Source organism: Barbus barbus, assembly GCF_936440315.1.
Source record: "Barbus barbus genome assembly, chromosome: 21".
NCBI lineage: Eukaryota > Metazoa > Chordata > Actinopteri > Cypriniformes > Cyprinidae > Barbus > Barbus barbus.
In genome coordinates this window covers 22704780-22726804 of record NC_136749.1, presented here as the reverse complement: position 1 = coordinate 22726804, position 22025 = coordinate 22704780, and the positions used below count along the sequence as shown (strand labels likewise).

Below are 22025 nucleotides of genomic sequence, written 5' to 3'. Positions count from 1 at the left end.
AGCGTTGTAATTACGTTGTATAAAGTCTGCAACACATATGTAACAATCTTTTGGTTACATAAGTAGCTGTGTAAAGGACGCGGTCTGTTACATATGTGTGTCACGAATCCGGTTCGTGGTCTTTTGTCCGACTGCCACAAGAGGTCGCCTCTCCATCATATTTACTCTCACACCTCACATTACACTGGACTGCATTTCCCATCATTCATTGCACTAAGTACACACAGCTGTCTCAATCACATGCTCACACCTGAGAACCATCTCACAATCACCTTTCACACCCTTTATAAACCATGGACTTCTTTTCACAGATCGCAGTGTATTGATCTGCGATTAGCACTCTCCAAGTGTTAGCTGCCTTACCGAGCCATTCTGTGTTTATGTTTAGCTCCGAGTATTGTTCTACATTTATCACTCTCCTAGTGGTAGCTGCTTTACCCAGCCATTCTGTGTTTGTTTAGTTCCAGTATTGTCTAGCGCAGTGGTTTTCAACCTGTGGGCCGCAGTATTGCAGGGGGGCCGCCAATTATTATTAATAGAAATTGTAATGTTAATATAATAAAAAATGTCTAGTCAAAATCAAATAAATCATAATTTATGTATATTTTCTGTTTATTCAATACATTACCAGTTTATTCAATAAAGACAATTAACAGCCTTGCTTCCGAGTACTTAGTTAACCCGACACAAAAAGCGGGATCGTTTAAATTCTTTTGCAGTGGGCCGCGGAAACATATGTGTTTGGCTGTGTGGGCCGTGAGTTAAAAAAGGTTGGGAACCACTGCGTTTATTGCTCTCCTAGTGATAGGAGAATTTGGCCCCGGTGTCCTGGCCAAATTCCCTCCTCTGGCCCTTATCAATCATGGCCTCCTAGTAATCCCCATCCACGTGATTGGCTCTATCACTCTCTCCTCTCCACCTGTAGCTGGTGTGTGGTGAGCGCACTGGCGCCGTTGTACTGTGGCTGCCGTCGCATCATCCAAGTGGATGCTGCACACTGGTGGTGGTTGAGGAGAGACCCCCCACATGATTGTAAAGCGCTTTGGGTGTACGGCAATACACAATAAATGCGCTATATAAATGCATCATTCATTCATTCATTCATTCATTCATTCATTCATTCATTCATTCATAGCTCAATTACGGAGCCCTTCCGTGTTTTCTAAGTCTTAAGCCCTATTCCGAATTCCCTATTCACACGGGATTAGTATTATCTGAAAGTGAAAGTGAAAGTGACGTGACATACGGCCGTGACCCATACTCGGAATTCGTGCTCTGCATTTATCCCATCCAAAGTGCACACACACAGCAGTGAACACACACCGTGAACACACACCCGGAACAGTGGGCAGCCATTTATGCTGCGGTGCCCAGGGAGCAGTTGGGGGTTCGGTGCCTTGCTCAAGGGCACCTCAGCCATGGTATTGAGGGTATTGAGAGTGCTGGACATTCACTCCCCCCACCTACAATCCCTGCCAGACTGAGACTCGAACCTGCAACCTTTGGATTACGAGTCCGATTTTGAAAGTACCCCCCCCCCCCCCCCCCCCAACATCTGAATTTTGTGTGGTGCATTTGCACGGGATAAGGGAAGCCTGTGATTTTACTCTAAATTACTGACTTATCTCCCGGATACCCGGATGTCAAGGCTTTGAGAGTCCTGTTCTATGGTCCAATTAGATGGATTAAAAAAAACAAACAAAAAAAAAAAATTTTGTGCCCTGTGTCATTTTACATTTCACCAGGTTAAAATAATATCTCAAGCTTTATGCTTGATTTATTTGTAACACATTAAACCTTTTCAGCTTTCTCTTTCTGTAAATTGTATGGTGTAGCGATATGACAGCACCCAAAATACTATCAAAAACCTTGAAAAATTATATACGACCCACCAAATGCTGGCCAAATCACAGAGATGCCGATTCGCATGGGACTAATGTTATCACAGGACCTCGGTGTTCGGTGAAATATTGTAGGTCATTTTAGGGGGAATTTTTACTTTACAAATTACAGACATGGCCGATTCGCACGGGATTAAGATCACAGACAACCTCCGCAATTATTACAAATGACTGGAGGACACCAGGTAATACTAATCCCGTGCGAATAGGGCTTCAGTTTAGTTTATTTTGTTTATAGCCTCGTTTCCTGATTCCTGCCGGGGTATCTTGGATTAACCCTTGTCTCGCCATTCGGACTCTGCTCATACCTTGTTTGGATTATTGTTCAGGTTATTGGACTACCCCTCTTCTCAAGCACTCTGGATATCGTTCGCTGATCATAGACCCATGCTTGCCCTAGGATTACTCTGTGTCTTGCCTATGTCATACTTGTTTGATGTTGTTCGACCCTGCCTGTGTTTATGACCACGTCTCTAAATAAAAGCCCTGCAAATGGATCCGCACATCTCACATCTCGTCGGCTTCCGTAACAATGTGTAACAGTAGCTGCTTATTACATGTACATAATTACAAAATGTAAGTATAGGCTATTCCATAACTTGGTTACTTGGTAAGTACATTTTGTTTCATGTAAGTACAACGGCTACTACTAAGTAATTACTCTGTATTATGGACACCTTAAAATAAAGTGTTACCTTAATTTTTATAATATGATAATTTAATTACACACACACACACATATACTATACACACATAAACACACAGTTTTATTCTTCCTTAAAGTATAACCTTTATTGAAAATTGGTTTAATTTTTCACTGTGTATTTCTTGCAATCTGTATTTCTGAATGGTTTACCAATTTAAAGGAAATAAGAATGAGCCACATTCAGTATGTCTGAAAATAAGAACACTTGAAATGAAATAGCTTGAGGTGAAATCAGGGTTCCTTATATAGAGGTGATAACCTCACTGCAGTAAATATCACAGTACATGGAGCTATGGTCAAGCAACACTGCAGTGTTTTTATGCATTTATAAGAGCCGAAATGTGCCCTGGATGATGCTGACGTGTTACGCTAGGTGAAGATAATGTGATATGACTACCCTCTGTGTTTCTGATTTCAAGTCCTGAACTAAACGCAGCATGTATCAAAACTCCCCTGGGGCTAACAACCTGAAATCTCCATATTTAGAAGCTGCCAGCTGGGTGTGTGTAACTCCAAGAGAGGGTTAGAAAGTATAACGTGAACTGCGTATGACAGAATGAGAAACAAGAAACCTCTAACAGTCAGTTGGTGGCTGATAGCTTCATAATAGCTTGAGAAAAAGAGCGTTTGCTCACACTGCTAGACAATCAGCTATGAGTGCTCTGACCATCAGAAATAAGTGAGTGAGAGCACCTGTAGTGAAAAAAAGAAGGATAAAAACTGTTTTGAGGGATAACACTCCAAAAAGGCAACTTTCACTCTGCACTTCCAAAACATCACTTTGTGTCATATTGATATATACATTTATACACACACACAGTACGTTGTGCATGGTCCCACGCAAAAAAAAAAAAAAAAAAAAAAAAAAAAGTTACATTTTCCCCTTTAGTTCAGTAAGTCTGTCAGAATATAATTTGTTCTTTTAAATTTAACATGTTACTGAATACTGTAGGAGGCCTCAATTAAACAGCAACAAGCTGAATTTATATGTAATTGTATTCAGTTTCTTAATTTTTACATAATCATTTATTCACTCACTCGTATAATAAGCTTCTACTACCTAACCAAGTACTACCTAGCAATGGCAAATGCTAGCATTCTAAATGCAAAACAGTAATGCTTACAAGTAATTTGTTCTTCATCAATCTTTACTGCAATGGTTGCTTAAAGGGTTAGTTCACCCAAAAATGAAAATTCTGTCATTAATTACTCATGTCGTTTCAAACCAGTGAGTGCTCTGTTCATCTTCAGAACACAAATTAAGATAGTTTTGGTGGAATCTGAGATCTCTCAGACCCTCCATAGACAGCAAGGGTCCTTACGTGATCAAGGTCCAAAAAAGTAGCAAGGAGATCGGTAAAATAATCCATGTGACATCAGGGGTTCAACCGTAATTTTACGAAGCTACGAGAATACTTTTTTTATGCAAAGAAAACAAAAATAATGACTTTCTTCCATTTTGGAGAAATTTTGCGTATGGAAACTGCGTACGCTCTTCTGTGCCAGCCACACCACGTGGATTCGTACTCCACGTATATTTACGCATTGATTTGAACGAAAACAGTGCATCCGGTATGCGGTTAACACAGAAGAGCGTACTCGTTTCCGTCCAGCGGATATTCTCCAAAATGGCGCTAGAAGAGAGAAATTTGAATAAAGTCGCTATTTTTTTGTTTTCTTTTGCGCATAAAAATTATTATCGTAGCTTCGTAAAATTAAGGTTGAACCCCTGATGTCACATGGATTATTTTACTTCTCTCCTTGCTACGTTTCTGGACCTTGATCATGTAAGGACCCTTGCTGTCTATGGAGGGTCTGAGAGCGCTCAGATTTCATAAATATCTTAATTTGTGTTCCAAAGATGAATGGAGGTCTTATGGGTTTGGAACAATATGAGGGTGAGTAATTAATGACAGACCTTTCATTTTTGGGTGAACTATCCCTTTAACATAACAGGACATTCTGTCAAGTCACCACCTTTTTTTGTCATCTTGATGGATGGATGGATGGATGGATAGGTAGATAGATTAAATATTCACTGGCCCAAGTGAATAACACTAAAATTCTAAACCTCCAGCCTCCTCCCCAAAATAAATAAATAAATAAATAAAAATTGTAAAGCGTAAAAGTCGTTGAAGTGAGTTTTGCTTACGAGTCTGGCCTGTGAGGGGAGCTAATGCGTGGGTGATACACACAAATGAGGTGAAGCAGTGGAATATCGGATTATGGCTGTATCATAAATCATCACAGGTACTGTCATATCTACAACACAGCATATAAAAAGACAACATGCCCTGTAAGACGGATAATTCTTCACAGTGGTGGTACTATTTTGTATCTCATATAGGAAGAAAATTGACCAGTCTATGATGATGCACACTGTATAGACGGCCATAAGTGAAGTTTAATCAATACGGGCTAAATTGACTAAATTGAGTCAGTACTACCGGTACTGCAAAAAAGACCCCCTGCAGAAAAAAATGCCAATGTATTGGTTTTTTTTTTACAAAGAATTACCAGAAATAACCTCTACCAGGTTTTCACCGTAACTTTAACAGGAGACAGCCAGGGAACAGAACATTTCTTCACACAGCAGAGCACTGGTGTGGTCATTCAAATAAATGTAGCTATCATTCAAACTAAATAACTTAGAAATTCTAAGCAATGCTATCTGGCTCCATGACTACTTTGTGCCGTTTTATTGTATGATACAGGCTCTGCAGTGTTGAATGACTTTCTCAAGTGCACCACTTACTTCACTGCCACATCAATGCACTTTTCAACTTCTATATGAAATGCATATGCTGCAAGTGTGTTATTCATCATTTGCTTGAAGTACTTGTCATTACTCTAGTCATCCATCCGTCCACCCCTGCTGCACGTCTCCTCAGAAGCCCACCACCCAAACGGAGCCTACAGCTGTTCTACCTTTCTAAAATGCCAGTCTATCTCTCACTCAAAGTCTGAGACCAACCCTGTGTGAATGCCACAGCGGCTGCATCACCATTTATTGTGTCACCAATATACTGAATTTCTGAATGTTGATCAAGACTAAATTGTTGAAATTGGAAAAAGAAAACGGGGTTATTAACATCTTCAACCCTCATATTCAGTTGACTTCAACTGAACTGGTTGTCACAATAAAAAAAACAAAAAAACAAAAACAAAATAAAAACACTGTTAAACTTGTGGGGGAAAATACCCCCACATACAGTATATATTTTAAAATATTAATGTAATGTATTCCTGTGATGGCAATGCTGAATTTTCAGCAGCCATTTAAGCCTAATCATTTATATATGAAAATCAAAACTACTTTGAACATTTACAGACCCTAAGATTCAAAAAGGGCAGGACAGATAAACCATGTCACTAATGTTTCTCTGTAATATACGGCGGTTGGATAAAAAGGTCAGCCTTTCATCAGCTTCTGATCAGAAAACAGAGGTATTACCATGCAGAACTATACTCCACACCTGCCACAGACAGATTGAAATGTCAGTCAGACTCGGTATCAGACTCTCAAGCTTGTGCCCAGTGTCAGATTGTGCGGCTCTCACAGAAACATCTAGTAACCCCCATGTTTTGTTTTTTTTTTGTGACTCCTAAGTGCCCTAAATTTCACTCTTAAGTATCACTACACACTTCACTGGAGCTATGAAATACAAGTGTTGTGTGAATAGTGTAGCTTTTGCCCTTTAAAGCACAGTACATGCTCTAAGCACATAGAAATCTTACATAATATGGAAAGATAATCTAAATATGGCCATTTCAAAAAAACTAAATTCTTTCAGCTACTGCTACCTGACCTTTCCATAAGTGACAGTCCCCCCAAAAATTAAAATCCAATCCAATCATTATTTATATTATTCTCCCTCATATTGTTCCAAATATGCTGTTATGTTATATGGCATATGCAATATGTACTACTTTAATGTTGTTGTTTTTTTACTCCCTTTAAGCTTGAGAGTTTCTCACTGTTGTATCTTAAAAGCTATATACAGTTGTGCTCATAAGTTTACATACCCCTTGCAGAATGTGCAAAAAAAAAATACCTGAAACAAAATAATATAGGGATAATGAACATTGCTTGTTATTTTTTATTTAGTACTGTCCTGAATAAACTATTTCACATCACAGATGTTTACATGTACTCCACAAGACAAAATAATAACTGAATTTATAAGAGTGACCCCATTCAAAAGTTTACATACCCTTGAATCTTAATACTATGTGTCATTTCCTGGATGATCCATGACTGTTTTTATGTTTTGTGATAGTTGTTCATGAGTCAAGTCAAGTCACCTTTATTTATGTGGCGCTTTTAACAATACAGATTGTGTCAAAGCACTTAACAGTATGAGTCTCTTTGTCCTGAACAGTTCAACTGCCTGCTGTTCTTCAGAAAAATCCTCCAGCTCCCGCAAATCCTTTGGTTTTCCAGCATCATCTGCATATTTAAACCCTTTCAAACATTGACTGTATGATTTTGAAATCCATTATTTAACACTGAGGACAATTCATGGACTCATGCATAACTATTACAAAAGGTGAAAACATATACTGATGCCCAAGAAGGCCACACAATGCATTAAGAGACGGGGGGTGTGCATTATATGCCCGAGGTGTGCATTATTTTCTAAGAATTCAACGTTTTCTCTCTCTCTCACTCTCTCTCTCTCTCTCTCTCTCTCTCTCTCTCTATATATATATATATATATAGAGAGAGAGAGAGAGAGAGAGAGAGATTTTGTATTGCAAAATCTGTATAATAATCGTTCAAAAACATCTAATTTTGTTTTTGACTGAAATAAAACAACAGAGGTTTAAAATGACATGAGAATGAAAAAATAATGACAAAATTTTCATTTCTGGGTGAGCTATTGCTGCAAGTGATAGTCTTATCTTTCTATTGCGCACCTCTTCTTTCTTCATTTAAATGTTCTTCAGTCTCCTTGAGTGGCCTGTATGGTCCTGAGGGGCATAATTAGACTTACGTAAGGCGCTTTCACCAAGAAAGCAGAATCATAATGCAATCTCCAGAATGATGTCAAGGGACTGCACATAAAATGGCTGATTTTTGCAAACAAGAAAATAAAAGAGCATATTGTGTTTGCGATAGCTGTACTGATGCCCGTCATTGCTGCTCTGACAGTAGTGGAGAAGAGTGCGCCAGCTAAGCTAGTGCCTGGGGAGATGCTGGCTAATTATGCTCGGTGTGTAGGTTTTGTTTTAGGGAGTGGAGGTGCTCAGCTCTATGCTGTATTTGCTGTGCTAATACAGAAGGCTTTGATCTTTGCCAGTCTAACAGCCTCAGTGCATTCAAATTGGCAGCTTATTTATTGCTTGATTGCTGCAGCTCAAAGGATTCAAGGAACAGGTGGGGCTTGTGCAGTTGGACCACAAAAAGTGGTCTTAAATGACAATGCCCTAAAAATTCAGCTGTCTGTGAAAACAATCAATGCGAGCCTTAGTTTAAAATTATTTAAGCTTAACAGAAAAACTATCCAGACACGGTTATTCTAGATTTTGTGCTTCAATGTCAGGGTTTTCAGCCTGGAAGTCCGTGAAGCTTCTGCAGGGAGGTCTGAGAACTGATATAAAATTCCTATATTAAAAACAAAATGATCTCTTTCAATATATTTCAAAATGAGGTACATTAAATTTAATGTAAAATAATAATTAACCATTATCTAATGAATGAATATCAAAATAATATGTATAATAGAGCTATAGTAAATATTATACTTCTATGGTAACACATATTCACATAAGTGATATTTGAATATGTGTTGCCCTTAATAAACTCCTAATTTGCTGCTTTTTAATAATTAGTAAGGTAGCTGTTAAGTCTAGGTATTGGGTCAGGTTAAGGATATGGTCATGCAGAAAAAGGCATTAATATATGCCTAATAATACTAATAAACAGCCAATATGCTAGTAATATGCATGCTAATTGTCACGAATCCGGTCTATGAACTTCCATTCACTCACCACCAGAGGTCACTCGCTCACAACATGGACTGTTGCACTACACTGTTGCACTTCATCACAGATTACAGTTCCCATCATCCATTGCACTGATGACACACACACAGCTGATTGCACTGACTACACAGCTGATTCCCATCACATGCCTTACTTATGCCATGGACTTCCTCAGTCAGATCGCCGAGTATTGTTTAGCGTTTATCGCAGTCATAGCTGATAGCTACTTTACGGAGCCACTCCTAGTTGCATAGTCTTAGTCTTGCCTAGCCTGTTTACCTGTGTTTTGATTCTTGCTTTTGTATTTTTGGATTGCCCTATCGTCTTGCCGTTTGGACTCTGTTTGCCCCTGTTTGGACTATTGCTCGTGTACTCGGATTACCCCTCTTGTCAAGCCCTTTGGATATTGTTCACCGATAGATGACCCACGCATGCTTTCGGAATACTCTTTGTGTCTTGCCCTCAGCATATCTGTTTACTGATGTTTGACCCTGCCTGTGTTTGACTATGTTTATAAATAAACGCTTGCACATGGATTTGTACGCCTCACGTCTTGCCGGCTCCGTTACACTAATAAGAAACTAATTAATATTGAGAGTTGGTCTTAAAAAGGTATTACCACTAGTATTATTATTATTATAACTACTAATAATTCAATTTTACTACCATTAAAAAGCACTACTACTATTACATTTGTTATTGTTGTTATTATGATGATGATAATGATGATGATTATTATTATATAACTATCTATTTTAAAACTTAAAGATTTTAATATTAATAATTTATAACACATTTAAAACCTTTTAGCAGTAGTGAAATATATGGACAATGGATATTGCAATGGGTACAAAATAATAATTCATATTAATGTAATAATATTAACCTTCTATGTATTTATTATTAGCCATAAATTGTACTAGCACTAAATATAATACTACTACTATTGAACAATGCATTATATATATATATATATATATATATATATATATATATATATATATATATATATACACTCACCTAAAGGATTATTAGGAACACCATACTAATACTGTGTTTGACCCCCCTTCGCCTTCAGAACTGCCTTAATTCTACGTGGCATTGATTCAACAAGGTGCTGAAAGCATTCTTTAGAAATGTTGGCCCATATTGATAGGATAGCATCTTGCAGTTGATGGAGATTTGTGGGATGCACATCCAGGGCACGAAGCTCCCGTTCCACCACATCCCAAAGATGCTCTATTGGGTTGAGATCTGGTGACTGTGGGGGCCATTTTAGTACAGTGAACTCATTGTCATGTTCAAGAAACCAATTTGAAATGATTCGAGCTTTGTGACATGGTGCATTATCCTGCTTGAAGTAGCCATCAGAGGATGGGTACATGGTGGTCATTAAGGGATGGACATGGTCAGAAACAATGCTCAGGTAGGCCGTGGCATTTAACCGATGCCCAATTGGCACTAAGGGGCCTAAAGTGTGCCAAGAAAACATCCCCCACACCATTACACCACCACCACCAGCCTGCACAGTGTAACAAGGCATGATGGATCCATGTTCTCATTCTGTTTACGCCAAATTCTGACTCTACCATCTGAATGTCTCAACAGAAATCGAGACTCATCAGACCAGGCAACATTTTTCCAGTCTTCAACCGTCCAATTTTGGTGAGCTTGTGCAAATTGTAGCCTCTTTTTCCTATTTGTAGTGGAGATGAGTGGTACCCGGTGGGGTCTTCTGCTGTTGTAGCCCATCCACCTCAAGGTTGTGCGTGTTGTGGCTTCACAAATGCTTTGCTGCATACCTCGGTTGTAACGAGTGGTTATTTCAGTCAAAGTTGCTCTTCTATCAGCTTGAATCAGTCGGACTATTCTCCTCTGACCTCTAGCATCAACAAGGCCTTTTCGCCCACAGGACTGCCGCGTACTGGATGTTTTTCCCTTTTCACACCATTCTTTGTAAACCCTAGAAATGGTTGTGCGTGAAAATCCCAGTAACTGAGCAGATTGTGAAATACTCAGACCGTCTGGCACCAACAACCATGCCATGCTCAAAATTGCTTAAATCACCTTTCTTTCCCATTCTGACATTCAGTTTGGAGTTCAGGAGATTGTCTTTACCAGGATCACACCCATAAATGCATTGAAGTAACTGCCATGTGATTGGTTGATTAGATAATTGCATTATGAGAAATTGAACAGGTGTTCCTAATAATCCTTTAGGTGAGTGTATATATATATATATATATATATATATATATATATATATATATATATATATATATATATATATATATATATATATACACACACACACACATATATCCATATCCATATATGGATATTGATATGGCCACAAAAGTGAGTACACCCGTAAGTGAAAATGTCCAAATTGGGCTCAAAATGTCAATATTTTGTGTGGCCACCATTATTTTCCAGCACTGCCTTAACCCTCTTGGGCATGGAGTTCACCAGAGCTTCACAGGTTGCCACTGGACGACATCACGGAGCTGGTGGATGTTAGAGACCTTGCGCTCCTCCACCTTCTGTTTGAGGATGCCCCACAGATGCTCAATACGGTTTAGGTCTGGAGACTTTACCCTCAGCTTCTATAGCAAGGCAGTGGTCGTCTTGGAGGTGTGTTTGGGGTCGTTATCATGTTGGAATACTGCCCTGCACATTTATTGTTCTAACTTATTTCATAAAGTGAAACTTTCATATATTCTAGATTCATTACATGTAATGTAAAATATTTCAATAGTTTTTCTGTTTTAATTTAGAAGATTAGAGCTTACAGCTCAGGAAAGTCAAAAATCCAGTATCTCAAAATATTAGAATATTTACATTTGAGTTTCATTAAATGACCATCTCTACAGTATAAATTCCAGGTATCTCTTGTTCTTTGAAATCACAATAACGGGGAAGACTGCTAACTGGCAATGGTCCAGAAGACAATCATTGACACCCTCCACAAAGAGGGTAAGTCACAGAGGGTCATTACTGAAAGGGGTGGCTGTTCACAGAGTGCTGTATCAAAACATATTAAATGCAAAGTTGACTGGAAGGAAGACATTGGGTAGGAAAAGATGCAAAAACAACAGGGATGACCGCAAGCTTGAGAATACTGTCAAGCAAAGTCGATTCAAACACTTGGGAGAGCTTCACAAGGAGTGGACTGAAGCTGGAGTCAGTGCATCAAGAGTCACCACGCTCAGACGTCTTCAGTAAAAGGGCTATCAAGCCACTTCTGAAACAGAAACATCAGAAGCATCTCACCTGGGCTAAGGAGAAAAAGAACTGCACTGTTGCTCAGTGATCCAATGTTCTCTTTTCAGATAAAAGTAAATTTTGCATTTCATTTGGAAATCAAGGTCTGGAGGAAGAATGGAGAGGCACAGAATCCAAGCTGCTTGAAGTCCAGTGTGAAGTTTCCACAGTCAGAGATGATTTGGGATGCCGTGACGTCTGTTGGTGTTGGTCCATTGTGTTTTATCAAGTCCAAAGTCAATGCAGCCATCTACCAGGAGATTTTGGAGCACTTTATGCTTCCATCTGCTGACAAGCTTTATGGAGATGCTGATTTCCTTTTCCAGCAGGACTTTAACACTTGCTCACAGTGCCAAAACCACTTCCAAGTGGTTTGCTGACCATGATATTACTGTGATTGATTGGCCAGCCAACATGCCTGACCTGAACCTCATATGGAATCTATGGGATATTTTTAAGAGAAAGATGAGAAACAGTCGATCCAACAATACAGATGAGCCGAAGGCTCAATAGTGCCTCAGCAGAGCGACAGGCTCATCGCTTCCATGTCCTACCTCACTGATGCTGGAGTTTGTGCTAAAGGAGCCCCGACCAAGTATCGAGTGCAGAAATGAACATACTTTAAGGAAATTAAACTTTTCTGTTTTGCAAATCCTTTTTTTTATTATTGATCTTAGGAAATATTCTTATATTTTGAGATACTGGATTTTTTACTTTTATGAGCTGTAAGCTCTAATCATCAAAAAAAAAAAAAGATATATTTTACTTTACATGTAATGAATCTAGAATATATGAAAGTTTCACTTTTTGAACTATTACAAAAAAAAACTTTTTCACGATTTTTTTTTTTTTTAGATGCACCTGTATATATAAATAATGTTTAGAAATTGTATTAATCATTTATGTTTATACACACACACACACACACACACACAGAAATAATAGGTATCATTTCAACCCTTTCCCTATGAAAACACTGAAATGCTGCCTTGAATATCCCGTTTCATATGAAACCATATTTAATACAACAATTAATCTCATTCAATGCAACAAAAGTAAAACGAGCTTTCAGTGGGGTGTCAAGTTGACTTTAAATGTTCAGTAAATCACTATAGAATGGTTATGTTTGATTATTTTGCAACGGGTTCCCGAGAAATTTTATCTTTTCTACTGGAGGTCATTAGGTTGGCAGAGAGTGTTCTTTTGGGATCTGTAGTCCTGTAAAGGTTAAAAACCTCTCCTTAATGTGCTGCTGCAGTACTGAACTGTGGAACACTTTGCTTTTTCACTCCTAATGCTGCCTTCCATCCTCCTCCCAGAATCCCAGCCACCACCCTTCTCCCCTGCCTCTCTTTTTTTCTCTCACTCTCTTAGATAAATGTGTTTAACGCTGATATGAGATTCTCCCCACATCACCCCACACCCCCGGCCCAAAGGCAACGGGCAACAGGACGCGGTGTCAGTGCCACAGCAGAAAAACTGTTAAGCAGATTTACGCGCACGCTTACAGCCCCCAAAAAATGATGACATTTCCGTGCGCAGCCTGCTGAGGGCTTAAGCGTGAAACGTCTCTTTTTTGCCCTTGCTGAATAAACGGTTTATAATGTAAAATCAAATGTTTCCTTTCCGTCACAGTCCAAGGACCTCAAAACTCAAAGCACACAGTCTTAGGGCACAAAGTATGTGTGTGTGCATCTTATCCACAGGGGGAAAAAAAGAGATGGTAGGGGGAGTGTTGTGTATGTCGTGTTTTAGATGAGGACTGGAATATGAGTTGCTCAACAGCACTTGCTATTGATTGTGACACAAAAACAACAACAAAAAATAATCAGAGGCGTATCACAGGGATGCACAATAAAGCCAATGGCAAACACTAAAGACAACAAGACATATTAATGTTTAAAAAAGGATAGAAATTACTTTCAAAAAAACAAATCAATACAGCAAATGTAAAACCAGAAAGAGCCTCTTAGTTTGGTCGTAAAAGCCTTTTAGTGTGTGACAACTGAGAAAAAGTCTATCCTTTACATTTCCTCTCATTTTGTCATCTTTCATTCATTTTAGTCAATTTGCTCGAACTAAAATGACATTAAAATTACATTTTAGTATAATGTAGAACTATACTGTAGAGTTTTCCATAATGTAGAAAATGAGCATACTTCGAACTACAGTGCTAACTTTTCCCAGATATTAAAAAAAATTACAATATTGTTTTGTAAATAAAAAAGTATCAATGTCGAGAAACCAGAGCTCCTGAAATAATAGCACATTATGGGCATACTCAAGTATTAAATGCTGTTTAGAAGTCACTATGTAGTGAAATCTCCATGCTTTACAGAGTGTTTGCAAATGATTTTCCATGTTTTAGACTTATTAGGCAATTTGCATTATGTATAGTATGTTGTTACGGCAGTCGGACATGCCTAAATGAATGACTAGCAGTTCAGTAAGCGAGTCTGATTAATTCAGTAACAGCTCTAATGGATTTTTGATTCTCTGAAAAGTCATTTGTTTGGGAATCAAACTGGTTGCTCAAGGTTTTTTGCTGGTTTACCAGTTTTTAATAACATAGTTCTTGATTCCCAATTATACATCTATATGGAAGTGACAAAATGTGTTGTAAGGGCTTTGGTCTCTCCAAGCTCAGAGCTATGGGTTAACAGAGCGAGCAAGAGGGGGAGAGAGAGCAAGAAAGTGCAAGAAAGAGAGAGAGACAGAGAGAGAGAAAGAGAGCACCCGCACAGAGTCGTTGTTCTCTCAAGGGTCAGCTTGTTTCTTAAGAATAACAACGTCTTTGCCTCGATGCATCAAAGTAGATAAGCATGCAATGTACTCTGACTGGCCACCATCAAAAAAACATGTGCAAGGCACAAGAACAAAGTACAGCAACACATGATAACATCATGTGCTCATACATACTGTACATACAGTTACATGCCCAGACACTCACAAACACCTTAGATATGCATTGTGCCCATAAAGAAAACAAATGGTAATTTCTTCCTATTTTAAAAGGCTTCATTAAAGGGTTACTCTACCCCAAAATTTAAATTTTGTCATTAATCACTTACCCTGATGTCGTTCCAAACCCGTAAAAGCTTTGTTCATCTTCAGAACACAATTTAAGATATTTTGGATGAAAACCGGGAGGCTTGTTACTGCCCCATTGACTGCCAAGTAAATAACACTGTCAAGGTCCAGAAAAGTATGAAAGACATCGCCAAAACAGTCCATCTGCCATCAGTGGTTCAACCATAACGTTATGAAGCTACGAAAATACTTTTTGTATGCAAAGAAAACCAAAATAACGACTTTATTGAACAATTCGTCACCTCCATGTCTCCGAGAGTCAGCGTGGCACCATTTTGGAGAATATCCGCTGGACGCAAACTATGTAGTCTGTTCTGTGTCAGCCGCACCACACGGATACGTCTTCTACATTTATTTACATTTTGATTTGAATGAAAACAGCGTATCCATGTGGTGCGGCTGACACAGAACAGCATACGCAGTTTGCATCCAGTGGATATTCTCTAAAATGGCGTTACGATGACGCGGAGGAGATTAATTGTTGAATAAAGTCATTATTTTTGTTTTCTTTGCGTACAAAAAGTATTCTCGTAGCTTCATAACGTTATGGTTGAACCACTGATGGCAGATGGACTATTTTGTCTTTCATACTTTTCTGGGCCTTGACAGTGTTATTTACTTGGCAGTCAATTGGCCAATGACAAGCCTCCCGATTTTCATCCAAAATATCTTAAATTGTCTTCCGAAGACGATCAAGCTTTTACAGGTTTGGAACGACATCAGGGTAAGTGTTTAATGACAACATTTTAATTTTTGGGTGGAGTAACTCTTTAAGCATTTAGTTTGGTTACAAATAAATGGATTTGGAAGTACAACCACAATCTTATTTCAATATGATTTTATATCCTGGTATTGGCATAAATACTTTAAGTTAGAAATCATAATATTTAAATATATTTTTGGATTTATATAATATTAGATGAAAACCTAAACATACAAACTTTAAATGAAACTTTTAAGTGAAGATTTAAGGTCTTCTTTTTTGAAATAACTAAAATTATTCAACTAAAATTATTTTTAAACAACCTATAGTAACGTCTCCAGTAGAAATGAGAAGCACAGCACTCAAGTCAAAACTAAAACCTCCACTTCCCCCTTTGGAAACTCCAAAAGAGACCCATTTGGGAACAAAATAAGACATTATAAGGGTGTTTTCTGAGTGGAAACATCAGAGAACCAGAAGACTTTGCTCTCAATTCAATCTCATTGCTGTGCAGGAGAAACAATTAAAAAAAATCTGTCTTGAAGATTTGGTCTCTAGTAAAATGTACATGGAATCTTATAAGGAGATGCTTTTCAATCTGAAGTTAAGAGTTTTACTAGACTAGAGATTCACAAGCAGATTACAGCAGTGCTTGTCTGCCATTTACATCATTTACTGTAGCTCCACTAACTTCCATTTCTCACTGAAGGGCAAAAGGGATGCACTGGACAAATTTGCAGGGGAGACACGTGTCTGTATTTTTTCTCCTGGATGGGCCAGGTGTTGCATTCAGATTCCCCTCGAAAGTTGTCCTTTGTCATGCCCTATGTTTTCCTTTTTTTTCCAAATTCATTTTGATGAAATGTTGGCCAGTGTCAAAGTGTCAGCGAGGTGCGTGTGGGGTTGATGTCATAAATGGTGGAGGGCGGAGCCTGGCTCCTCCCTTCAAATGTGTCCATCGCTTCTCTGTAATATAGGGTGAATCCAAATCTAATTAGTCATCCCAGAGGTACAGTTCATTACCCTTGTGGGTCGCCTCATAGAAAATCAAGACGGAGAATCCATACCGGCATGTGGAATAACCGCCCCCTGTCCTCTACTGGGCTTGTGTGTGCGTGTCCGTCCCTTTGCACAGTTCTCCGAAGAAGGGTTCGCCTGAATGCACAAGCCGCCAGAGTAAATACGAACTACTCAGGAGGACAGATCAGCTTTTGGAGAGAGAGAGAACGAGGGGGGGGGGACTGATTGTACTTTACACGGATAACAGACATTCCATCTTCTCCATTTCCCTTGGGAACCCATCTAACAGTGAACGGGAGAGAGAGATGGATGAAAGAGAGAGAGAGAGTAGGGCTCAGAAAGGGCTGCAATTGCTGGTGATTCACTTGAGCAGAGTTGCGTGAGGGGGCGGCGCAGGGGCAGGCTGGAGGTTTGGGGGGTTGGGAAGGCAGGAAGATGCTAGACAGGAAAAGCACATTGTCAGATATGATCAGCTCGGTTGGGCCCGAGGCCAGAGACATCTCCAGAAACTGCGTCAGAGCTCTCGGAGCATCGACTCATCCTCATCACCCTTCTGATCACCTAAAAAAACACCAATTTCTCTGTGACTAAAATAAGCTGTCGGTTTTGTTTGAGCCTTTCAGGTTTTGTCCGTGTGATGAATGGGAATTTATTAAGAGGGCTTCAGGACGTGGGATTGTTTGATGCCTGTCTGTTAGCCAGATGCGGTAGTTGCGTTAGCAAGCGAGCGTCTATGAACTTTAGACAGGTCTTCAGGAGGGAAAAGCCATATGTCTTCATTTCAAGGCTTTCTCGAGGTTGTCATCGGTCATTAGGATGTGTGGCCCCTCTCATTTCTCAACTCCCTACTTTTCAAACAAGAAAGAGCCATTTGTTTTGATGCGCCATCTGCGCAATTTGCTTTCCCTCTAGCCTTGTCAATAATCATGACGGGCTGACATTTATTTCATTTTAACACCCTGCATAAAAGACAACCAGCGCATGGTGCACGTCCAAAACAAATGGCTTTGAAATTGGCCCAAACGGGTGTCAAAGAACAACAGAATGACCCCATCTCGCAGGTTCGCATCTGTGCAAATGCACATCTGGAGGAAAACTGCTGTTTTGCTACTGACGAGACATACTTCAATGGAGCAATGTGATGCTGTTTTTCAGCAGTGTATGAAAAGCCTTCTGCTTTTGTGCTTGTGACTAGACAGCAGAATAAACCGAACTATTGAGTCTCAGGAAAATTGCCCTGAAGGCTTTGGAAAAAAAGACAGTTGCTAAAGATGATGGCGAGTACAGAGAGAATGCAGACTTGAGGGTTATGTTTGTATGGGAATGTAAGTGACGCAATGCTGTTCTTTCCAATGATAGAGTTTGTTCTTTTCAAGTGTGTCTACAATCTGGAATGAAGGGACAGTGTGGGGCACCAATGATTGTATGGATAGATGACAAAAAAAAAAAAAAATTCTAGGGCTCTAAAAAAATAAACTAATGCTTTTGTAGCTATTAAATATTTCTGAAGGCTCATGTGACACTGAAGACTGAAGTAATGGCTGCTGAAAATTCAGACTTGTCATCACAGGAATCAATTACATTTTAAAATCCTTTTGATTTGAAAAAAATCAAACTGACTTCAAAATGTTTTATGGTTATATGCATTGAAATTTCTCCTAATGAGGAAAATAAATGCTCATTAATAATGAGAAGCTAAGAGGGGTTTGGTGTGGCTTATTAATGCAAATAGGTCTTCAGTGGGTGTGGCTATTGAGCTCCTACCTCAATCTGCAGCAGTGCTTCTTCTCTCTGCCTCAGGATCTTCACATCTTCTTCACTGATCTCTGACAGGAATGCTTCACCATCACCCTCAACGCTTTCCTCCGCTCCGAACAATGGCCCCTCCTCAACCAGTTCACTGAATGGAGTCTGTAGGCTCTATCCACACACAAACACAAACACAAACACACACACACACACACACACACACAAAAAGAGAGATAATATTTCTTCAACTTTTTAAGAGTACATACAATGCTCATTTTCATCAATAGATAAGCTAAATAAACCCACACACACTGTAAAGTTGCTTTAACAGCTTTAGTAAACACGAAAAAACAGTGTCAGTGTCCCTTTTAATATCAACTTCTACTATAATTTCTACTATAAAGCAGCTCTCCATTGTGTTCATGTTTTTACTTGCAGATGTCTGACCTCAACAGGCTGAACAGAGGAAATTTCCTCGTAAATGGTAAAACAATGGTAGTTTAAAGATGTTTCTCAGCTGGAGTAAACTTTTTGTTTCAAACAAACTTCATTTTGGCCTGATTTTGTTTAAAAGTACACCACACCAGTTTGTTTTTCGGTTTCGCTTTAAGTACATCGGGGCCTTAAGGTCAGTCGACCTTTGTAGGTTTATCTCTGGACAGCTACTTCATTAAAAATGATTATTCGCAGTTATTCTAACATTCATTTTGAAGTGTACCATAGTAGTATTTAATCAAAGGATGATTCAATGCTAATGCCCTGAATACTCACTGACCCCAGAACCGCCTCTGCTCATATCATCAGAGGATCAGAGCATTGCAGATGCTTACAGACGTATGACCTTACTTTGGTGAAACTTCTATATTAGAAGTGACAACTTTCCTTGAGATCCATTTGTAAACATCTTATATAATAGCAAAGCACTGACATTTCACGGCTGTGGAGAATATAATACAATGATAATGACTCGCCACCTCATACTGCAGCACAAGAATCGCAAAGGAAGCGCCTGCCACCTTTGTTAGTCATTTAGGTTGAACTCTCTCTGTCAGCCTGAAGGTTGAAGAGGTGGGAGTTGGTCACTTAGAGAGAGAAACATTGATCTGCTAATTTCTTAACTTGCATATGCATGACATCGATAAAGGCCCGAGGCGTGCTATTATTTTTTGCAATGTGTTGGATGATTCATTGCACATCCAATACATCTCGGTCCAGCACAATGCCACTCTGAGAACATCACGTCTCACTCACTGAGGATATAATTGTTTATTAGGTGATAGAGTGGCTTTTAGTTGGAGTTTTTCTCATCTACTGACAAGATGGACAACATAAATTATTCTTTGATCTGCAAAATTTGCCCTGAAATTTAGTCTAAAGTTGATTATATTCTAAATTTAACTGACTTTTTAATCAACTTCACCTCATTAAAATTAAGTATAATCAACATAATTTTGAAAAAATGTAAATAGGCTTATTTAAATCTTATTTAAGATTAAGACTACATACAGTACAATCAAATTAGCTTTGACAAGACGTGTTCATACGTGATTCCGTATGAGAAAGAGAATAAAGTCAACAGATCCAAATCAAAGGATCAGCATGACTCATTCAGGATGGGATATTCCCAGTTTAAGATTTTTATTCAGAAATCTAAATTCTCTGGAAGATAAGTGCTGTTATGTAATGTACCTCTGATTTGAAGACTTTCACTAATATCGCAGTAACTTTAACATTTTTTTTCAAGTTTGTTCAAATAAGTCAGCAGTCTTGAGTGTTTGAAGCTGAGTGATGGTTTAATTATAGCAAAGAGCAAGTTATTTACATCAGTGGAGCCATTTTTTCCGCCAATCAATCCAAAGACAGGGCATCCTGATCCCTCTCTTCTGTTGAAATGATAGGTCTCAGGATATTTCTAACTTTTTTTTTCTTTTGTCAAAAGAGAAAAAAGTTTAACAAGCGAGAAACACAATTACATTTCTTCTCTAATTCTTAGCGTTTGGTTTGCTGCTGTAGAAGTGGTGACTCTCACCTTTTTCTCACCAGTTTCAGACCTAAATCTAGTTCAGACCTAAATTCAGACCCGCCACTAGTGTTAAACACAATTATTTGTGTATGTTGACCAATATTGAGGGATGCTATGAAATCAGCCCGAACAATTAAAAAGATCATAAATATACACTGTCCATCATAACGGACACATTTATACATAACATTTGGAAATTGAACATTGTAAACTACATAAACGGTACACTTTAAATGAACATATCTACATTAATTATATGTTCTCTATATTTCTACTTCTGTATATAGTGCATTATTTAATTTATGTTTTTCTTATATTAGTTCTATACTTAATCCCTATAGATAATTCTATGCATGTCTGCTCTATCATATATGTTTGTGTTCTTTCTTTTGCACTGGAAGCTCTTGTCACTAAGTCAAATTCCTCAGTGTAAAAAAAATAAAAAAATAAAAATAAAAAAAGGTCAAATGACTGGCAGCTATGGCTGCCAAATAAAAAACTTAAAATTACCATAACATATCTTAATATTTAATAAAATGGCATGCAAAAACAATAATTTTACAGAAATTTTAAAGGTTTTATAGAAAAAAAAAACAGTGTAAAACACTTATTTTACAGATTTCTTATTTTACAAATTACAACATTTTACTTTAATTTTAAGGTTTTTGTTTGGAAGCCATAGCTGAGAGTCATTTGACAGTCATCTAACAAATAGATGCTAAATTCCTTTAACAAAGTTAATTGATCTGTATCCTGTTTTGTCTTAGTACTCAAGCTATGGAAGCCTATTTCTGCCTCAGGTAATTATGCCTCAGATAAAGTTTAAGATACAAAGAGTCAAATTTTCTAAAAGAAAGAAAGAAAGAAATATAACAAATAAATTCATGAATGAATCACTTATTTATAGAAACAGACTCCCATACCAGTCAGCACATTGTTATTATTTTTATTCAACACAATGGGAAGTGAGCTTACACTTGATGTTGAGAAATTCATTTAAACATATGATTTTCATGAGTACTTAATAAAAGCTGTGATTTTTCCGTTCATAATAGTGAGTCACATTCATGAATCATCTTACAGATTGGCAGTGCTGATAACAAACCCTGTTCTCTTCTGAACTCAGGTGGGGAAAAAAAAGACTCTGACAGAACCTGGAGATCAAACAACTCCTTAATAACGCCTTACTCTTGACTAACAACTCAACATGTTGTTTGTTTTGGATGTGTTCTTGGCATTCATATTAGAACTACACATCCTGTTTGATTGCTCTGGTCTGGTGTTTCCAGGGGGGATTGTGGAAGGAGACAGAAGATCAGAGACATTGCCGCAGGTGACAGAGTCTCACATAAAAGCAGCATCTCTAGAGAGCAACCGGAGGGAAGGGAATAGCATAAGAGAGGATTGTAACAGACCTGAGACTGTAAGACAGGAGCGTGTATGTGCTATAGTCACATCTGAGCTGCTGTTGTACTCCAGGTAATGTTGAACACAATTCCTATCATTCCTATCAACACTTTCAATCATCAGTACATCCTTGAGCCAACTCAGATGAACTGAAAATTGAAGTTTGATGGAATC

At 38.4% G+C, this 22025-nt stretch overlaps 1 protein-coding gene across 1 annotated transcript in view; it reads right to left on the bottom strand.

Annotated features, from left to right (window-relative positions):
• The window catches only part of tsnare1 (T-SNARE Domain Containing 1), a 142061-nt gene that overhangs the window by 48345 nt on the left and 71691 nt on the right, over nucleotides 1-22025 (bottom strand). The window contains exon 8 of the mRNA XM_079444937.1: nucleotides 18437-18592. Coding sequence (XP_079301063.1) covers nucleotides 18437-18592 — 156 coding nt within the window. The remainder of the gene's footprint in view (nucleotides 1-18436; nucleotides 18593-22025) is intronic.